This window comes from Psittacula echo (genome assembly GCF_963264785.1).
Source record: "Psittacula echo genome assembly, chromosome: 8".
Lineage (NCBI taxonomy): Eukaryota > Metazoa > Chordata > Aves > Psittaciformes > Psittacidae > Psittacula > Psittacula echo.
The window spans coordinates 19,633,233-19,650,562 of record NC_137744.1 but is presented as its reverse complement, the minus strand read 5'-3'; the positions used below and the strand labels follow the sequence as shown (position 1 = coordinate 19,650,562).

The window sequence follows — 17,330 nt, the reverse complement described above, 5'->3', positions numbered from 1 at the left end:
CATAGGAAATATTCACACACTGTTTTTTCCCCTTCCATACAACTTCGATTGTCTCACTTCATGTAGCAGTAAAACTAAACAAAGTTACACATTTTTTTTAAAGAAAAAAATTCTTGGTAGGTACATAGCGTAAATGATGGAATGGCTGAACAGCAACAAAATCCTAGAAGGTAAAAGTGCTTTTTCATCTAAGAAACGAACCTACTTTTCATCCACTGTAGATTTTACCAGCTTTTTTCTGCCGGTATTAAATACCCTCCAGTACACAGAACACAGAACAAAAAATCCCTCATCTTTAACAAGACTCAACTTGAGACTTGATCAAATAATCTGACTGAGGTGTGCTTATGATTACACTTATCCAGCTTTCAGTACTCAGATTCAGTCAGTCATTCTCTAATAAACTAAGCCACAATGACAAGCACTCCTCCATCTAATAGGTTGTGGTGAGGTAACTAATAATCTAGCTAACCATTTACTGAATACTTACAATAGGTGAATATAGCTGGAAAAACCTGCCATATGCATCACAATAATAATCTTTTAAACACCAGCAGCTTGCAGCCACATCACATCAACCAGAAAAACTACCCCATTTTCCTACTGTTTTCAGCAGTGCCCAAATAAACTTCAACTAATATGAACAGTAGCCAAAGCAAGCTCTGCAAGATGAAAAAAAACAAACCAAAACAAAATATACGCTTATGGCTTGAAAAGCATAATATGTATCATATTGTTGCTTGTATTATTGTAGAAAGAAAAATCTTGGAAATTGAAAAAGTTACTTGCAAGTTTTTTTCCAGTTTTGATCTTGCTTATCCTATCATTGTCATGTTGTTTATTTCTCACAGAAAATCCTAGTTGAGCAGTTTCTATTTAATCTATTGCATTATTTCAAAGAATAAATACCTGTAGATTGACCCAATAAAAATTAAAATCAAAAGCAGTTGTCATGTCTTTAAGTATATTTTCCCTTTTAGTTACAGAAAAGATAAGTTTCGGTGGAAAGATATACTATCCTTCTTAAAAATCAGATTTTAGGATCTTTCTCATTCTATTATGTAAGGTAATCAAATGAGAAATTGCCCACTTTATCTCTATTGCTAAGCATATGGAAGATGAAATCTATGAATACGCTATATTATAAAAATAAAGAAAAAGCTGAGTAAGCTATATTTAGACTAATATTCCCCAAACTGTACTAAGAAATTGCTTTCGACAGGGAGGAAGAACTACTCACAGATATTTGTACTATAAGGCCCATATAAGAAAATTAAGAGAATTTTGTGTTTTTCTCTTGACAGTTTCTGGGTTGTGGGTTTTCTTCCCCATTTTGTGGATTTTACCAAGAACTATGGTAAACTTCTTTTAACTAAGTCCGAAGGATTTAGCTTTTCAATTTCAAATTTAGGATTCTATATACATAAATATTCACAAGCCTAACAAGTTTGTATAAGCGCTAAGAACAGTGCTAGGCTGTGACTATATACAGTCACACTTAAAGCCTGAAGTAACAGATTTGCCAGATATGCATTTATAGCTGGTGCTCATGTATAAACATAGTGCTGCTCCCAGACACCGGTGCCTGGTGGGATGCAGCGAAGTTTGCCAGAGGAATGACTTTGACAGGATCTTCACTGGCACAAAGTCTTTCGCAGGTGTTATAGAACTGGGGCCTGGGCCCACCCTGGCCTTTGTCAGTGTCGTCCTTTGGAAGAGGCCTCCCAAGAGTGTGTCGTCCTTCGGGTCTGGCTCCTCGCCCCCAGCCTTGCTGAAAGCCAAACGATGGCAAAGAGGTGTTGGACTGCTGATACTGTGTCAACGAAGGTGGCATCCAGCAGTTGTCAGAATGGCCTAGGATGAGACACTCTTGTGTGCAGGTTTCAGAAGCTTCAGCCAACGCTTTCTGGAGATTTATTTCAATAGCTGGGAGGATGGAAGAAGACAAGCCATTATCAGAGTTTCGAAGAGTGATGTGTACAGAGAATCAAGGTTAACAAAGCAATCCCTGTTCTACAACAGTGGCCACAGTTTGGAAAGAAAACACCTCCAGGTGTACAACTCAAGTAAAGGTTCAGCTGTTTGCAATCTATTAGTGTTGTCATTTGCTATCATCAGAAAAAAAGTAAATGTTTAATGAACAAACCTTGTAACATTCTACTTACAATGAACTTTTTCACTTTTAGAAATTTTGTATAATAAAGCTAAAAGCTTTGCAACAATATAATACCATAATTCTGTAGATTTGCATACAACTACTTGAAAAATATAATTATTAAAATTAGGATTTTTTAAATATTCTCTGAAAACTGGATTTTTTTTATTGTTTTTCTTTGCTTTAGGCAAAACAAAATTAATTTGGACACATAGACAAAGACGGCACATTCGCTTCAAAGATGCGCTCAAGATCTTCAAGAATGAAAGACAGCGTAACAGCCATTTTAAAGAGAATTGATTTCTCCATGCATTTGATACTGAAAACCTTGAAAAATCAAAGGGTAATAGCAAAAGATGCTGTAACTTCTGTAGTTTACTAGTAATCGATCCAGACTTCAGTAGATGCAAGGTTTGTACCCTTGAAAAAGGATTATAGAAATCATAATTTCTTCAAAGGCAAAGTAAACCACTAAATCTGAAAGACATAATTTGCAATACATAAACACTCTTGATCATTTTCATTTAAACTGTGGCTTTACAAGGTTCAAAATCTCAAACTAATAGAATTAAGCTTTTACAAATCATTCCATTAAACAGTTTTCACACTATATGTGTTAATTTTATATTCTCTTGCTGTGTACATAATTTCAATATATCATGAGTGAAGAAGAGTATCTGATTAGATATTTCACTGTTATCTTCACAAAACTTTCCAATGAATGATATGAAGGTATTTTTAATATCTGTCTTCATGAAAGTAACACTTAAAATTGGATTCTGTCTCACCACCACTGGGGAAGGTATGCTGCTAGGAATTACTTATGCCATTCCAAGTTCTGAGTAGGAATCTCTTCCCCTCTGAGCTTTTTGTTTATACAAATGCTGCATTTCTATTTTAATAAATATTTTGCCTGTTGAAATCTGTGTAAATCTACAAAACACAAATATATATTTCTATGTTACATCTCAAATGTATGAAGTTTTTCCTTCAGGCATTGAAATATATAATGCTGCTGCCCAAAATACAGAAAACCTCTTTTAAATCTACCACGTTTAAGTAGACAACTGGTTGCTTGTTGTAACATCAATGCTATATTCTCGATTATTTCTCCTTCTTATGTTGCATGAGTATGTGCCAGTTAGAGAAACGATTGTTTATAAGAACTATTCTGCCCTATTACTGGCATTTCAACATGTCTTCAGTCATTTTGTCTCACTGTTTTCCAATGTAATCCTGACAGAGATTGGCACCTTGCTGCTGAAATACTAATTCAGTTTTGATGGGCAGCAGGAGATACAAATATGGAAATAAATTAGCAATAGCAATAGTTCCTGGGGAAAAAAAAAAAAAGTTACTACTGTTAGATTAGTCTAATCTTTTTGTGTCCTACTATCTGCTATTACAGACATAAATTTGAGTATATACAAGTCTTGTTAAGCTCTTTAATTATCCAGGTTTGCTTCTCTTCTGATCAAGGTAATTCACTGAAATCAGACACAACCTTGACAGTGTTGAGTTATCCCAATTTTATACAGAAATGGATCTTTTCTGTATTTATTAAAAAAACATTTTTGATACCCAATACCTCAGTGTTTCTTTTTATCTTGAGGCTTTCTAATCACTCTTAAAATGCTATTAATTCAGTTGAAGTGAAAAGCATGTAATTATTTACTTGGAAATACTTATGCATTTCTAGCTCTTCACAGCAAGCAGTTACAATACTTATATTGTACTATCTCTCAGACTTTAGTAAGAGTAAACAAAGCTAAGCCATAAAAAGAAGCATTTGGCAATAAAAACTGAATGTTCAAGCTTTAGACAAGGCAATTGTAGAAACAAAAGGTCACTTATAAAACATTCTCTACACCATTTTGACAGATCAGTAGCACAGTAATTTTGTGCCATGACTACCTGTAGACTTGGAATATGTTACCATCCTAAGAATAAGAACATTGTGAGAATGACAGTCTTGTTTATTCTGCTAATAAAAAAAATGCTTTACTTTAGTTTTAGTTTTATGAAAAAGAAACAAAAAACCCCACAAACTTTAAAAATCCTGCACATAATCACAATTTATGAATGCAAATTATGTTGGTTTTGAGTTGGGGTTTTGTTATACCACAGTCTGCCAATACAGGATTGTTTAGAAGTTACACCTTCTGCAGTAGTCATAATCTTTCTTTCAATGTTGGTATTTAGTACATGTAATCTTGATTGCCAGGGCATGTTTTTCATCGTTAATAACATGTGAAATATACACTGAATATAGTGTGAAGCAGGCAAGGTTCCCCATACCTGCATTTAAAGGAACTTAGAAAAATCTCATCAACTGATCTGCTGCAACAGCAATACTAGCAGGGATAATTGGGATGCTAAATAGTCTGTGTTTGGTATAAAGTAAGAATAAATAAAACCAGCAGTACAAAATACTATGTTTTTAGCACAATGAAGTAAAAATTACTCTTAGAGCATCATTCATCTGGTTTTGAATGAACTTAGAACAAAGCGCAGGAAATTTTCTGCATGAATATTCATGAGGCATTATCTTTTTTGCCTGTTCTTCCAGGCCATGAAATGTAGCTTCTTCCTGTTGGTCTAATTCATTTTCTATTTTCCTAATGTATCATAATTCTCCTTCTTCTTTAGCACCTGAAATCCTTCTAAACAGCTACTTGACACTGCCATTATACTGTTGTCTAAACAATACTTATTAAAAATACATTTTTAACAATACCCTGTTTTATCAGAGAAGAGGGCTTTATGTCAGCAATGTATTATACTAATGGTGCCAATTTACAATAGAATGCAGCTGATTTCCAAATATTCTGTTACAGACTTACACGTGAAGAGGTCACTGCAATTCAGCACCCTGTCTGGCTTCCCTCCACCACTTGCTGCCCACTTTAAACAAAGGATTCTCTGGTGGGCTCAGCTAAGCATCCCCACAGGACCATCTGAGGAGGAATTCAAGCCACACACTGGGTGAGTGTGAAGTTCAGTGCTCAAGTAGCCGTTTATCAGAGGCTGTGTAAACTGGCCATGGCATTTCCTAACTGCTACTCTTTAAGCTTCCTTCTATTTTGCATCATTGCAAGTCATTGCTAAATGTGGGTTAAAATAGAATTTGCTGAGCTCTTCTTTCTCACTTGAAAATACTAATGTAGGTGATTATTCTGCATAGTCTGGTAAGTACTCAGTGGTAGTGAACACCTATGACTGCCTCTACCGATTAGGTAAATCATAGAATCATGGAATATTTAGCACTGGAAAGGACCTTAAGATCATCTAGTTCCAACCCCCTGCCACGGGCAGGGACACCCCACACTAAACCATGGCACCCAAGGCTCTGTCAAGGCTCTGGCCTTGAACACTGCCAGGGATGGAGCATTCACAACTTCCTTGGGCAACCCATTCCAGTGCCTCACCACCCTTAAAGTAAAGAACTTCCTCCTTATATCCAATCTAAACTTCCCCTAAGTTTTAACCCATTACCCCTTGTCCTGTCACTACAGTCCCTAATGAAGAGTCCCTCCTCAGCATCCTTATAGGCGCCCTTCAGATACTGGAAGGCTGCTATGAGGTCTCCATGCAGCCTTCTCTTCTCCAGGCTGAACAGCCCCAACTTTCTCAGCCTGTCTCCATACGGGAGGTGCTCCAGTCCCCTGATCATCCTTGTGGCCCTCCTCTGCACTTGTTACAACAGTTCCATGTCCTTTTTATGATGAGGACACCGGAACTGCACACAATACTCCAAGTGAGGTCTCACAAGAGCAGAGTAGAGGAGCAGGATCACCTCCTTCGACCTGCTGGTCACGCTCCTTTTGATGCAGCCCAGGATACGGTTGGCTTTCTGGGCTGCGAGCGCACACTGCCGGCTCATGTTCATTTTCTCATCGACCAACACCCCCAAGTCCTTCTCCGCAGGGCTGCTCTGAATCTCTTCTCTGCCCAACCTATAGCTGTGCCTGGGATTGCTCTGACCCAGGTGTAGGACCTTGCACTTGGCATGGTTAAACTTCATAAGGTTGGCATCAGCCCACCTCACAAGCGTGTCGAGGTCCCTCTGGATGGCATCCCTTCCCTCCAGTGTGTCAACCAAACCACACAGCTTGGTGTCATCGGCAAACTTGCTGAGGGCGCACTCAATCCCACTGTCCATGTCACCAACAAAGATGTTGAACAAGACCAGTCCCAACACCAACCCCTGAGCGATACCACTCGTTACTGGCCTCCAGCTGGACATCGAGACATTGACTACAACTCTTTGTGTGCAGCCGTCCACCGAGTGATCTATCTATCAAACTGACGTCTCTCCAATTTAGAGACAAGGATGTCATATGGGACAGTGTCGAATCCTTTGCACAAGTCCAGGTAGATGACGTCAACTGCTCTACCCCGTCCATCAGTTCCGTAGCCTCATCATAGAAGGCCACCAAATTGGTCAAGCAGGATTTCCCCTTAGTGAAGCCATGCTGGCTGTCACCAACCACCTCCTTGTTTTTCATGTGCCTTAGCATGCCTTCCAGGAGAATCTGCTCCAAGATTTCACCAGGCACAGAGGTGAGACTGACTGGTTCCTTCTTCTGAATATTTTCAGAAGAAATTATGTTTTTTCACTACTTAAGTCCAGTATCTAGTAACATCTTCTCACATAAGATATGACTTGTTTATAAATGGAAATAGAAGGGTGCATATCCCCCACATATTATGAATAAACAATACGTTCCATCGAACCCTTACCAGTCTACTTCATTTCTTACTTCGCTCAGTAACCCCCTTAATTTTATGTATTATTTTCATACTACATGGAGACTCCTCAACCATGACATACAAGCAATATGAAAGAGAATTTTTAATTCACAGAATAGACCACACTCCTGCACATGTGAGTTTATCACTTTGATTCAAACTTCAGATTGTTTTAGGAATGAAACTATTTTTTAAATTGTCTGCCTCAGAACTGAGAACATTCTTAAAGAAGATGTCTGTCAGCTCTTATGAAATGTTTAGATCAGAACTGTCAAATATAACTAAACGCACAATAGTTAAAAGTCTTTCTTCATTGTTCCACAGTCTTTATCATTTATAGGTCAAAGCATTTTGAGTAAGAGTATTTGCTTTCGCTTAAGAAAATGTGGAATTCCAACCTTGCCAGGTAGCTATCTTTCAGTGAAAACAATTAAAAATACCATTTGTTGGCTTTTCCCTTTTTGTTTTGGTTAGAGACTTTCTGTGGTTTTAAAGTCTGCATAGTGTTTTACAGATAGTAAATAAAAATAGTTATCATATTTGCTTTTGGGGAATGAAAGCTGAAGGACTCTACAATCTTACTCTCCCCCTCACTCTATAAGATATGTGGCACAATACTGCCTACTTTGGCATTTCCAGCTTGAAATTATGTTACATTTTTAAAACTATTTCTCAGAATGAATTCTCAAAGGAAGACAGGCTGTTAGTATGGCTCTGTTATCAGCAGTCTCTGAATGCTGAAAAGTTAGAATCATAGAACCACAGTATCATCTAGTTTGAAAAAGACCTTTAAGATCATTGGAGCATGTACTTGGTGGCTACACAATACCTTTTACTTTATATCCTTATGCCCTCCCCTCCACCTCCAAAAGAGAGACATACTACTAAGACAGTATCAAGAGGGCTGGTTCCTTTCTCAGCCTGCATAAAGTTAGCACCTGCCTCACAGAACTGCAAAAAGAATTAAGCTGGAAAGGACTTCTGAAGATCTGGTTCAGCCTTCTGCTCAAAGCAGGATTATCTTGGTCAAAACAGACAAGGATAGTTTTTCCAAAAGTTTAGGCCAAACTGTCAGAATTGCACATATCCCTTTAAAAATAATCTGAATGCATGTGTTAAAAGGGAGATGCGCATTTTTAATAGTTGAACAATGAAGAACATGAGCATGAGCTCCTGGAGAAGCCTTAAAACATCACCACCTCTATCCACATGTGTAATAATGATCAAAAGACATGAGTAAATGTATTCATTAGCAAAGTACTCAGATTTATTAGAAGTTCAAAAACTGTTAGACTGTGCTGTACTGATGCAGGGTTAGGGGCTTATAAATTGTGCAAAGAAAGTTTCAAAAACAATTTTAAAAAATACAAGGAAACAAAATGCAGAATATAGAGTACTTGAATTTTAAAGCCATGTAGCTGAAGTCTTAATGAAAAGCCAGTATTGAATTTGACACATTTTGGATGCAAACCATCCAGTGTTACATTTAGAGCACTCTTGTTTCATAATAAAGCAAGCAACAATTAGCAAGCAATTAAGCAAATTGCCCATAATTATGCCATTGCTGAGCTATTTTTCATATTTTCACAACACAGCACATATATGAATACATGGCTTGCAGTGCCAATGCTATTCTGTCAGCATCCAGAAGTGCCTCTCATTTACTGAAGCGTTTCATATTAAACAGCTCCCATCGCACTTTCAGGGCTCTCTGCTCAGCAGGAACCCACCAGAGTGATGAAGATGACAACCTTATACTACTCATCTGAGCCAACAGTTCCTAAGGAATGGGTCGTGTCCCCCCCCCATTTTTTGTATTTACTAAATGTGGTACTAAATCTAAGCAGGAATTCAAGCATAATAGAGGGAAATTATAGTCTAGAATTACCCTGGTGAACAAAAGGGGCCACTTGGGTAACATCATTTAGTAGTCTCCACTGTATGAGTAGAACAGAAATTACATTAACAATAAAAAAAGGAAAGGGAGAATAGTTGTTAGTATAAACTGAGTTATTTTAATAAGGTCAGGAGGAAGAAGCTTGAATGTAGAAACCCTAAATAACTGCTGCTATAACATACTCAACTTTTTTTGGTTTAATAATAAAATGCCTTTGGGAGAAGTTTCCTACGAATATTTTTTTTCCTGTATATGTCTCTATAAATTGAAAATCTAAAATATTTACTTAAGTTCTAACCTTGGAACCTTTTTATTCCAAGTACAAGTACGACATATCAGTTCCTTTAGGTTTCAGCTGTGTGTACAGAGCTTGCCTTGCTTGTGAGAAATCAGAGGAAGATTGACCCTCCAGAGGTTCTGAGGAATCAACAGGCATACAGGAAATCATACATTTTCACGTGCTACCTTGGCTTGCCATGTTGTACTGGATATCTTTCAAGAATAAGTTCTGTTTCCATTCCAGTAAACACAGTTTATATCCTAACAAATAGCCACGTTTTTAATTTGCATTTAATCCTAAAAACTGCCATGCGTTAGGCTTCTTATTATAAAATCCCAGAGGCATGAGGTGCGTTATTTTGCACCTGGCTTCAATTTGTCAAGTAAACGTTATCAAAGATGGCTGAAGAAATTCGGTGAGGAAGAAGACAGAGAATGGAGGAAGTATCAGGGCAAGAGACAGCATATGGTAATTCCTGCATAACTATGCTTGTGAAGTGAATCTTTCCCTCACAAATAATACAATAAATAAAGCACGTTAATCTTTCATTAAGTCATCTCTTATTGTTTTTCTGATTAGAATTTCAATCTTGTACTAATCAAAACCAAGAAATGGTCTAAAACCAATGCTCCCATAAAAAGTTCAGTTTCAATAATTGCAGATTTCTACAGGAAGACACCTGGAAAAAAAAAACCCACCAAAACCACCACAAGCCACCAAACCTCTTGCAACCTCTTCTGTTTCAGCCTAATGAACACGTGACAGTGTTGTAGATACATGGCACTGACCCTTATTGCTTCAACAGTCCAATTATATTCAATTTTAATGTCCACGGTTTTTGCTAATTACGGTAAAACAAATATGGCAGTTGTCAAAGGATACATGTTTCTTGGCCTATGAAGTATATATTGAGTTATCAATGAGAATTTTAACCATAACTTGTAAAGTATAATGACCATCCAAAATAAGTAGCCTAAAATCTAGTATACTAATTACAATACTGGGTAGTACAACGTGCTTTCTTTAATATTTAATTAACTGCTTCACATTTGTACTAAAACTTCTTAATTATTAATACATAGTTCATTATTTAACACAGAATATAAATTCAAATTCCAATCAATTAAACAAGGTGAAACTACATAATGAAAAATGGTTTCTCCTCCAGCAATAACCTTCGACCTGGAAACACAGCAAGGAGTGACATTTGCATTTCTTCCCCCGTACCCAAGAAGACTATGCATTTTAGGTGACATATATTAAGCTCTCTATTGATGTAAAGTTTCTGTAATAAACCAAACATCCTACAAAACTATGCTGGATGAAAAAGAACTTCAGCTGTCATTTTTCAGCACTTCTCAGAGAGAAGGTGCCTGGAAGATGAAACATTTTCAATATGAGTTTTCAGAAGAACACTGTTAAAGCAGCAAACTTTCTCTACTGATCTGTAAAACTTCATTTTAAGCCTCTCAAGATCCAACTCTTATTTGCAATCAGGGAAACAAGAGTCTGTAGAAAGTTGTAGATACCCAGCAATTATCACCCTGGAATGACTATAATATCTTCATCTTAAAGTGGTGGGCTTGCTGCAGCCAGCATTTAAGGACCACACAGCTGCTCGCTTATTCCGACCCGCTCAGAAGAATTGAGAGTACTGACAATGTTCTACCTTCTCTGGAAAATGAGCTGTTCTTTTCAATGCTATCTGTCACAGTGACCAGGAAAACAAGAAGATGTAGTAATGTTAGTGTATCTGCAAGCATTATTAAAGAGTCTGAAGCAGTAAGTGCAACACTACTTTCACTAAATACTCCAATATGATGATGCTTCTAAAGCCTTATTTCTCACACTGCTTTTATGCTTTCTTAAATATCCTTAAATATTACTTGAATTGTGAGATACAGGAGATCCGTGAAGAATAGTATATCTCATATGAACTTCTAGAGATCATTATTTACTAAGCATTTGAAATCTACTCTTAAACAAGCAAGTGGAAGTCATCCCTTCATAGTAGGCAAACAGCTTTTCTGTGCCTGTAGCTTCTTTGGGAATTAACACCCTTTGGCTATTTCCTCCTAAAAAGTTACTTTTACTATTTAACTGTCTACACTAAATGTTATTAGAAAAAAGTTAAAAAAATATCACAACATACAATCAACAAATTAAAAACTGGAATATAAATAACTGATTATATATTTTCTTATTAACATAATGTGGACTTTTTTTAACTTAAAAAAGTGATCTAGTCATGTGTTAAAACAGAATGGGGATTAATCAACAGAAAAATCACTTACCCAATACAAGGTAACTCTGTAAACTCTGAAATACCATTCATATCTCCTTTTAGTGATCAAATCATTATTCAAATACCTCATTAGGAATGTATGTGAGGATCCATTACCACCAATTAAACAGATGTGTATTTGCTTAATTTAATTTCTTTTTTCAAGCCAGAGCAAGTTCAACACAGTATGGTCTTTCATTTAATTCAACACTGAGGAGAATATTCTGCATGCAGTTTTGCTGAGGAATTTAGGAGCGTATCAATACTATTTAAAGAGGCACTGAACATGTTAAAAGAATAAAACAAAGTGAGAAAATACATCACAGAAATAAGGCCCTTACTATTCTTTCCCCATAAAAGCAGGAAAAAACCCTATGAAAAAATATATTGAAAGAGCTTGAGGTTTTTGTCTGTAAAGAAAGGTTGTCTGTGTGGAACTATAAAATGAGCAGTCTTTAAAATGCAGCTTTTTACATCAAGTCCATAGAAAAATAAATTAACTTAGTGGTAATTTCTACTGATAATTCTTGATATCTCTTCTCTCTCTTCTTCAAACCTAGCTAAAGTGATTGCTGAGTTTCATTCATATTTGCATTCAAATATCCATTAAGTTTTAAAATTAAGAAAACTTTTGCTTGCAATATCTACAGTGTAAGTATACAGAAGAATATAATATACTCAGTTTTTAAGCTTTAAGTTTTAAATAAATTTGAGCATGTGTGAAGGAGTAGTATTTTACTGATTTAACTACAAATCACTAAATACCTTAAAAAGGTGAAAATTCATAAAGAGAACTAAGAATCACTGAATCTACATAAATCCATTTGGTGTGGAAACTGCAGAAAATACATTTCTTAAGAACACGCAATGCACATTGAAATTAAAAAATCAATTACCTTTTGTGGCTTTCTGGCAAGAGAGCAAAGATCTGGGCTTGGAGATAGGAAAAAGGATGAGCTTCAAAAAGATAAGAAGGGAATAGAATTTCTAGGTGGAGTAAGGTCAGCAGCATTTACTCTTGATAACACACCTACAGGAAAATATTCGTATACTCTCATACTACTCTAATAACACATTCTAACACTTGACAATAAGCAGATCAGGCGAGCGATGCTCAGCAGAATGAAGAATAAAGACGGGGTGATGAAGGGAACAAGCAGAAGTTCATTTTCAGTTGCTGTGTGCGAGGTATCTCAAACGTAACTCCTTTAAGGAATAGGTGTGGAATAAAAGACAGTTCTGCTTCAAATATCTCTATTTATACCCTTATTCACTTCCACAAGAGTTTCTTGATGTATCAATATGCCAGATGGGGCTCTGTTTTCTTTTTATTGATTTTACAGTAAAAATAAATAAAAGATTGATTGAAAGTAGAAAATTAAGAAATTCTTTTAAATTAAGTAATTGAACAACTGTGGACACTTGTCCATGGTTGAGACACTTTAACAAAACATTAATTTTCAAAAAGAAACCATAAAAAAACCCCAACACTAGAAAAGCTGATAAACTTATTTCCCATGATAACTTGAGAAACAGACAATAAAAGATGTTTTGAAATTGTGTTTTCATCAAACATACACAAACAGAAGTTTAAAGTCAAAGGCCTCCAGAGCAGCAAAGAAAATAAACCCACAATATTCTAAAAATATTCTATGGCTTTTATGCTGTGACTGCAATTGCTTTTCAAGGGAAAAATAAAAGCATTTTTCTTTATTACAATATAAACTAAGAATAATTTGGTTTTATTATGAATACCCTGACTTTATTTTGTGAATACTTCTAAATATTTTTACAATATTCACCAATGCTGATGCCTAAGTAACACTTATTTGAATGCTGATAGATATTACATTTGATTGGACCATCAACATTGTATCTGTTTAGTTCAGTTCAATATATAAGCATAGCTTGCTAAAGTTTTTTTGACAAAAACCAAGTCCATCAAAAACGTAGTTTTGAAGTTCAACGGTTTTGTGGCAGTGTTTATATAAATGACATTTTGGGGTACAGAAACTAATAGTTTGCATTTCCTCATTTTATTTTCATCTAGATTTTAAAAATATGAGAATCTTTAATATTTCAGAATAATGCAGAAATTGTATTACTGACAGAAAATGTCCTCATTTCTCCAAAGCTTTTCCTCAGATTTTCCATTTCACAGTAGATTTCAAGTTCAGGTTATGATCCTGAAAAACAGCACTGCTTACATTTCACAGCATCTGCAGCACGGCCTAACGCAATCCACAACCGTTCCCTTTTTCTAAACTTCCTGCAACTCCCTCACCATTAATACAGAAGAACAAGCCTTTTGTTCCACTTAAAAACTTGAAAATCCAGAACTACGAGTAATTAGGATAACTATTGCAGGGCAAGAGGGCATACTTCTAAATGCCCCTAAAGTGTCCAGTAACCTGTCAGTTCTGTTGTACTTTTCAGACTATTTAATGACAACCTACAACCTTGTGGAAGGACAGACTGGAGGAGTACAATTTTTGCATTTCATATCTCCACAGGACAAAAGGATTCCCCTCCTGCACTTTTTGTCCTCCCCAAGAGGACATTCTCCCCCATATAGCTGCAGCTCAGGCAGGTTTTTCTTTTGGAAAACCCTCTGAACCACAGACTCCTTGATGACTAGACAATATTCTCTAACAAATTTTTCAGAGCAGTTTTCTGTCATTACCACTTTGTCAATCTGCCACGGACCACCCTCGGTGGAACCACGCAGCTACTCATCCCTTTGACAAAGACCCCAAAAAGTATGAATACATGGAAAAGGCTATGTTTGATTAACAACTTTGTGATTGCTGTAAAAATGAAATTTGAAAGGTAATAATTACATTTGTAATTACTCAGGTCTAAATCTCTTATGTTTCCTACTCCCTCTATTTCTGGGCAGCTGGAGCAATGACTCATTAATAATAATAAAGTCATTTAACCCTGCAGGCACATTACAAGGAGAAAGATGTCATTTGTCACCAACGCAAATAGAACAGTCACTGAAGGATACAGGAAGACCACTACTTCATATTTATTGCAAATGATAAAAGGGACATTTTACAGTCATTCTCACCATGACATCCCAATCTGCTTTTTAATTATCAGCAAACATAAGGGGACAGCATACAACATATGAGGGACTGACTACTAATAATGTATTGTCCTGTGGTGACATTTCCATAATCACTTTAAATCTACCCTATACATATGTACTAGTTAAAGCTTTCAGCTCATGAAATCATACCCCCTAGTAAGGAATGAATTATCCTTTGCAGATTGAGCACACAAAAGAAGCTCTTTCCTAGAGTTTGAGGGTCTGATAGCTTACATATGTATTGCTATTACTTTAAGTGATAAGGTTTGGCATTTGTATTTTTAGGCCAGGAACTTTACAGTTGTAGTTCTCACTGCCAACAGTTTAGCCATGGACTTCTCACTATTCTGTACTTTGCCACTACAACAACTCTGTATGAAGCAAGCTGCATTAGATGAAACACCCTTTTTTACATGGAACTGAAGTAACTAACTCAGAATTTACTGGATTTTAAAAAAGGATTACTGATATAACTGCCTTTCTATGAAATAAACTTCAGGGGAAGAGAAAAGACTACTCTTTCCTGAAATGATTTATTCAGGAGACATGAAACCTTAAGGAAAAAGTATGGAGAAAAAATTCTACTATGGTATTAGTATGAAAACAAATGAAAAGAAGTTTCATGTAAAGGAAAGTCACCATAATCTGAGTTTCAGCTCTATCAAGCTAGAACTTCAAATTCTTCTTTGCTTTGTTTTATCATTAGGCATGCAGAAAGACCAGACAACAAATTTAACAATATGAAATTATAAACTGTGATTCTGTGGAGTAGAAAGGAAGTAAGCAAACCTCTTAAATCTGTTTATATTTTCCCCAGATACTACAATAGACTACATAAAGACATGTTTGAAAAAAAAGTTAAATAAGTAGTGTTAAGAAATAAGACACATCAGGAAAGAGTAAAATGCACAGAGTAAAATGCATATTTTCCCTCTTAAGATAGTGACAACACAGAAAAGCTTATACATGGAGTGAAATGTTTTGTCAAATTGAAAAATGGAAATAATACGAACACTACAATTTTCACATCAATTTGAGGTAAAATGTTTTGAATTACAGTCATTTTAATCTTGTTTTATAAAGAAAATTACTTCAAATGGGTGATAATTTAAAACAGCATAATCCAAACTTCATTGTGCTCCAGTCAGGCATAGAAGTGTGGCTCTGAGTGATTTGGAGCAATCTTTGCACATTAGCTCAGAGCCTCATTCAGAATAGACATTTGAAAGAAGAAAAAGGATACCTGACTAGAGTTTCCATCATTTACGTCTGAGTTCAAAACTGCTTACTGTGATGGCTACAACTTCCCCATTTGGCATTTATAGACACTGCTAGCACCTTCAGAAATTTTGGCACCATTCTGATAAGGCAACAGTTTCATAGTTACTACCTCTTTAAATGTTCAGTTGTGGCCATTTTCTCCACTGAAGTTTTGCTATTTGATTGGAAGTTTCTCATATCACTTAACATAAACCTTTTCCAACTATTGAGACGTTTTTGGCATCAAGGAGTTTTGCTGACATGAAATAGATACATATATTACAAACCTTTCCCTTTACCTTTGCGGAAAGAAAATAAATTCTCTCTCAGAAAATATTTAGTTTTAATCGTCGGTACCCCTTGAACAACCTCCAACAAAGACTCACATTTTCTTCAATACTCTTTTCTGTTCTCCTAAGTAATTTTCAATTAAAATATAAAAATACTCTTATTTAGCTAGTAGCATTAGAAAACTAGTAGTTTCCTTCTATAAACCAGATTATTCTCTCAGCACTTGGACAACTGACATGTGATGAGAATAATTTAGGTCATAAAAACATTTGACACAACTCTTTAAAGAACAGGATTTCTCATAGTATACATGATTTCTAAAAGACAGTGTTAGGGAACAGTCATAGGTGTTCATGAAGTATCCAATTGTTCAGGAAATTCAGTTTCCTTACTTCAAAGACAGATATGTTTTAAAATATGAATAAAAAATGGGTTGATCTTTAAGGTATATTTTTATAAACTTAATTATCTAAACATCATCTTCTTATAACTGCACTATATGTGTCTATATTAAGGATTCTGAAGAGAGATATATTTGTCAGGCTTCAAATTTCAGAGCGCAGGCGTTAAGTTTTGACTCAGTCCTATCTGAATAACAAGATGTCCTGGCATAAAACAATAATTTGTGGTTTTATACATTTAACAGACCATAATTGTCTCTGAAAAAAAGTAACATTTGCTCCTCTTTGATAAGCTTTAGCATGAGCATGCCAAGGCTAATAAAACCCTAAAATACATTCCTAAATGAGGTTAAATACTAGCGCTCAGATATGTCAAGGAACTTAACACTTTCTATAGTATGTGAGCCTCAATCAGCCATTTCTCTATTGCATATGACACAGGATCTCTTAGGAACAGATTTAAGAAACATTCAGTTCTTATAAAGTTGCTGAAGCTTAGCATCTAGCTCTTTCGAAAGTCTGTTTCAAACTAGTTTGGAAATCCTGGACACAGCAGGCACACTTTAAAGTTCAGCATATCAGATAAAACCATAGAATCATAGAATCATAGAATAGTTAGGGTTGGAAAGGACCTTAAGATCATCTAGTTCCAACCCCCCTGCCATGGGCAGGGACACCCCACACTAAACCATGCCACCCAAGGCGTCATCCAACCTGGCCTTGAACATCGCCAAGGATGGAGCATTCAACAGTTCTTGATAGGAATGGAAGTTCATATACTAGCCTAATCTCTAGTTTACAAGAGCAAATCCACAAAAGTCCATAATTTATGTTTATTTTTGAATAAGCTCTACAGAAAGGATATTTTATGTTTGTGGTAGGTGCTGCTCTGGCAGATATATATAGAAAGCTCTTG

The 17,330-nt window shown here is 35.9% G+C and overlaps 1 protein-coding gene across 1 annotated transcript in view; it reads right to left on the bottom strand.

The window, feature by feature from the left end:
* Nucleotides 1–1,534: 1,534 nt before the first annotated feature.
* PCDH11X (protocadherin 11 X-linked) overlaps nucleotides 1,535–17,330 on the bottom strand; it is a gene marked incomplete at both ends in the record, with an annotated part of 447,205 nt that continues 431,409 nt past the window's right edge. Inside the window, one exon of the mRNA XM_080624421.1 lies at nucleotides 1,535–1,926. Coding sequence (XP_080480547.1) covers nucleotides 1,535–1,926 — 392 coding nt within the window. The remainder of the gene's footprint in view (nucleotides 1,927–17,330) is intronic.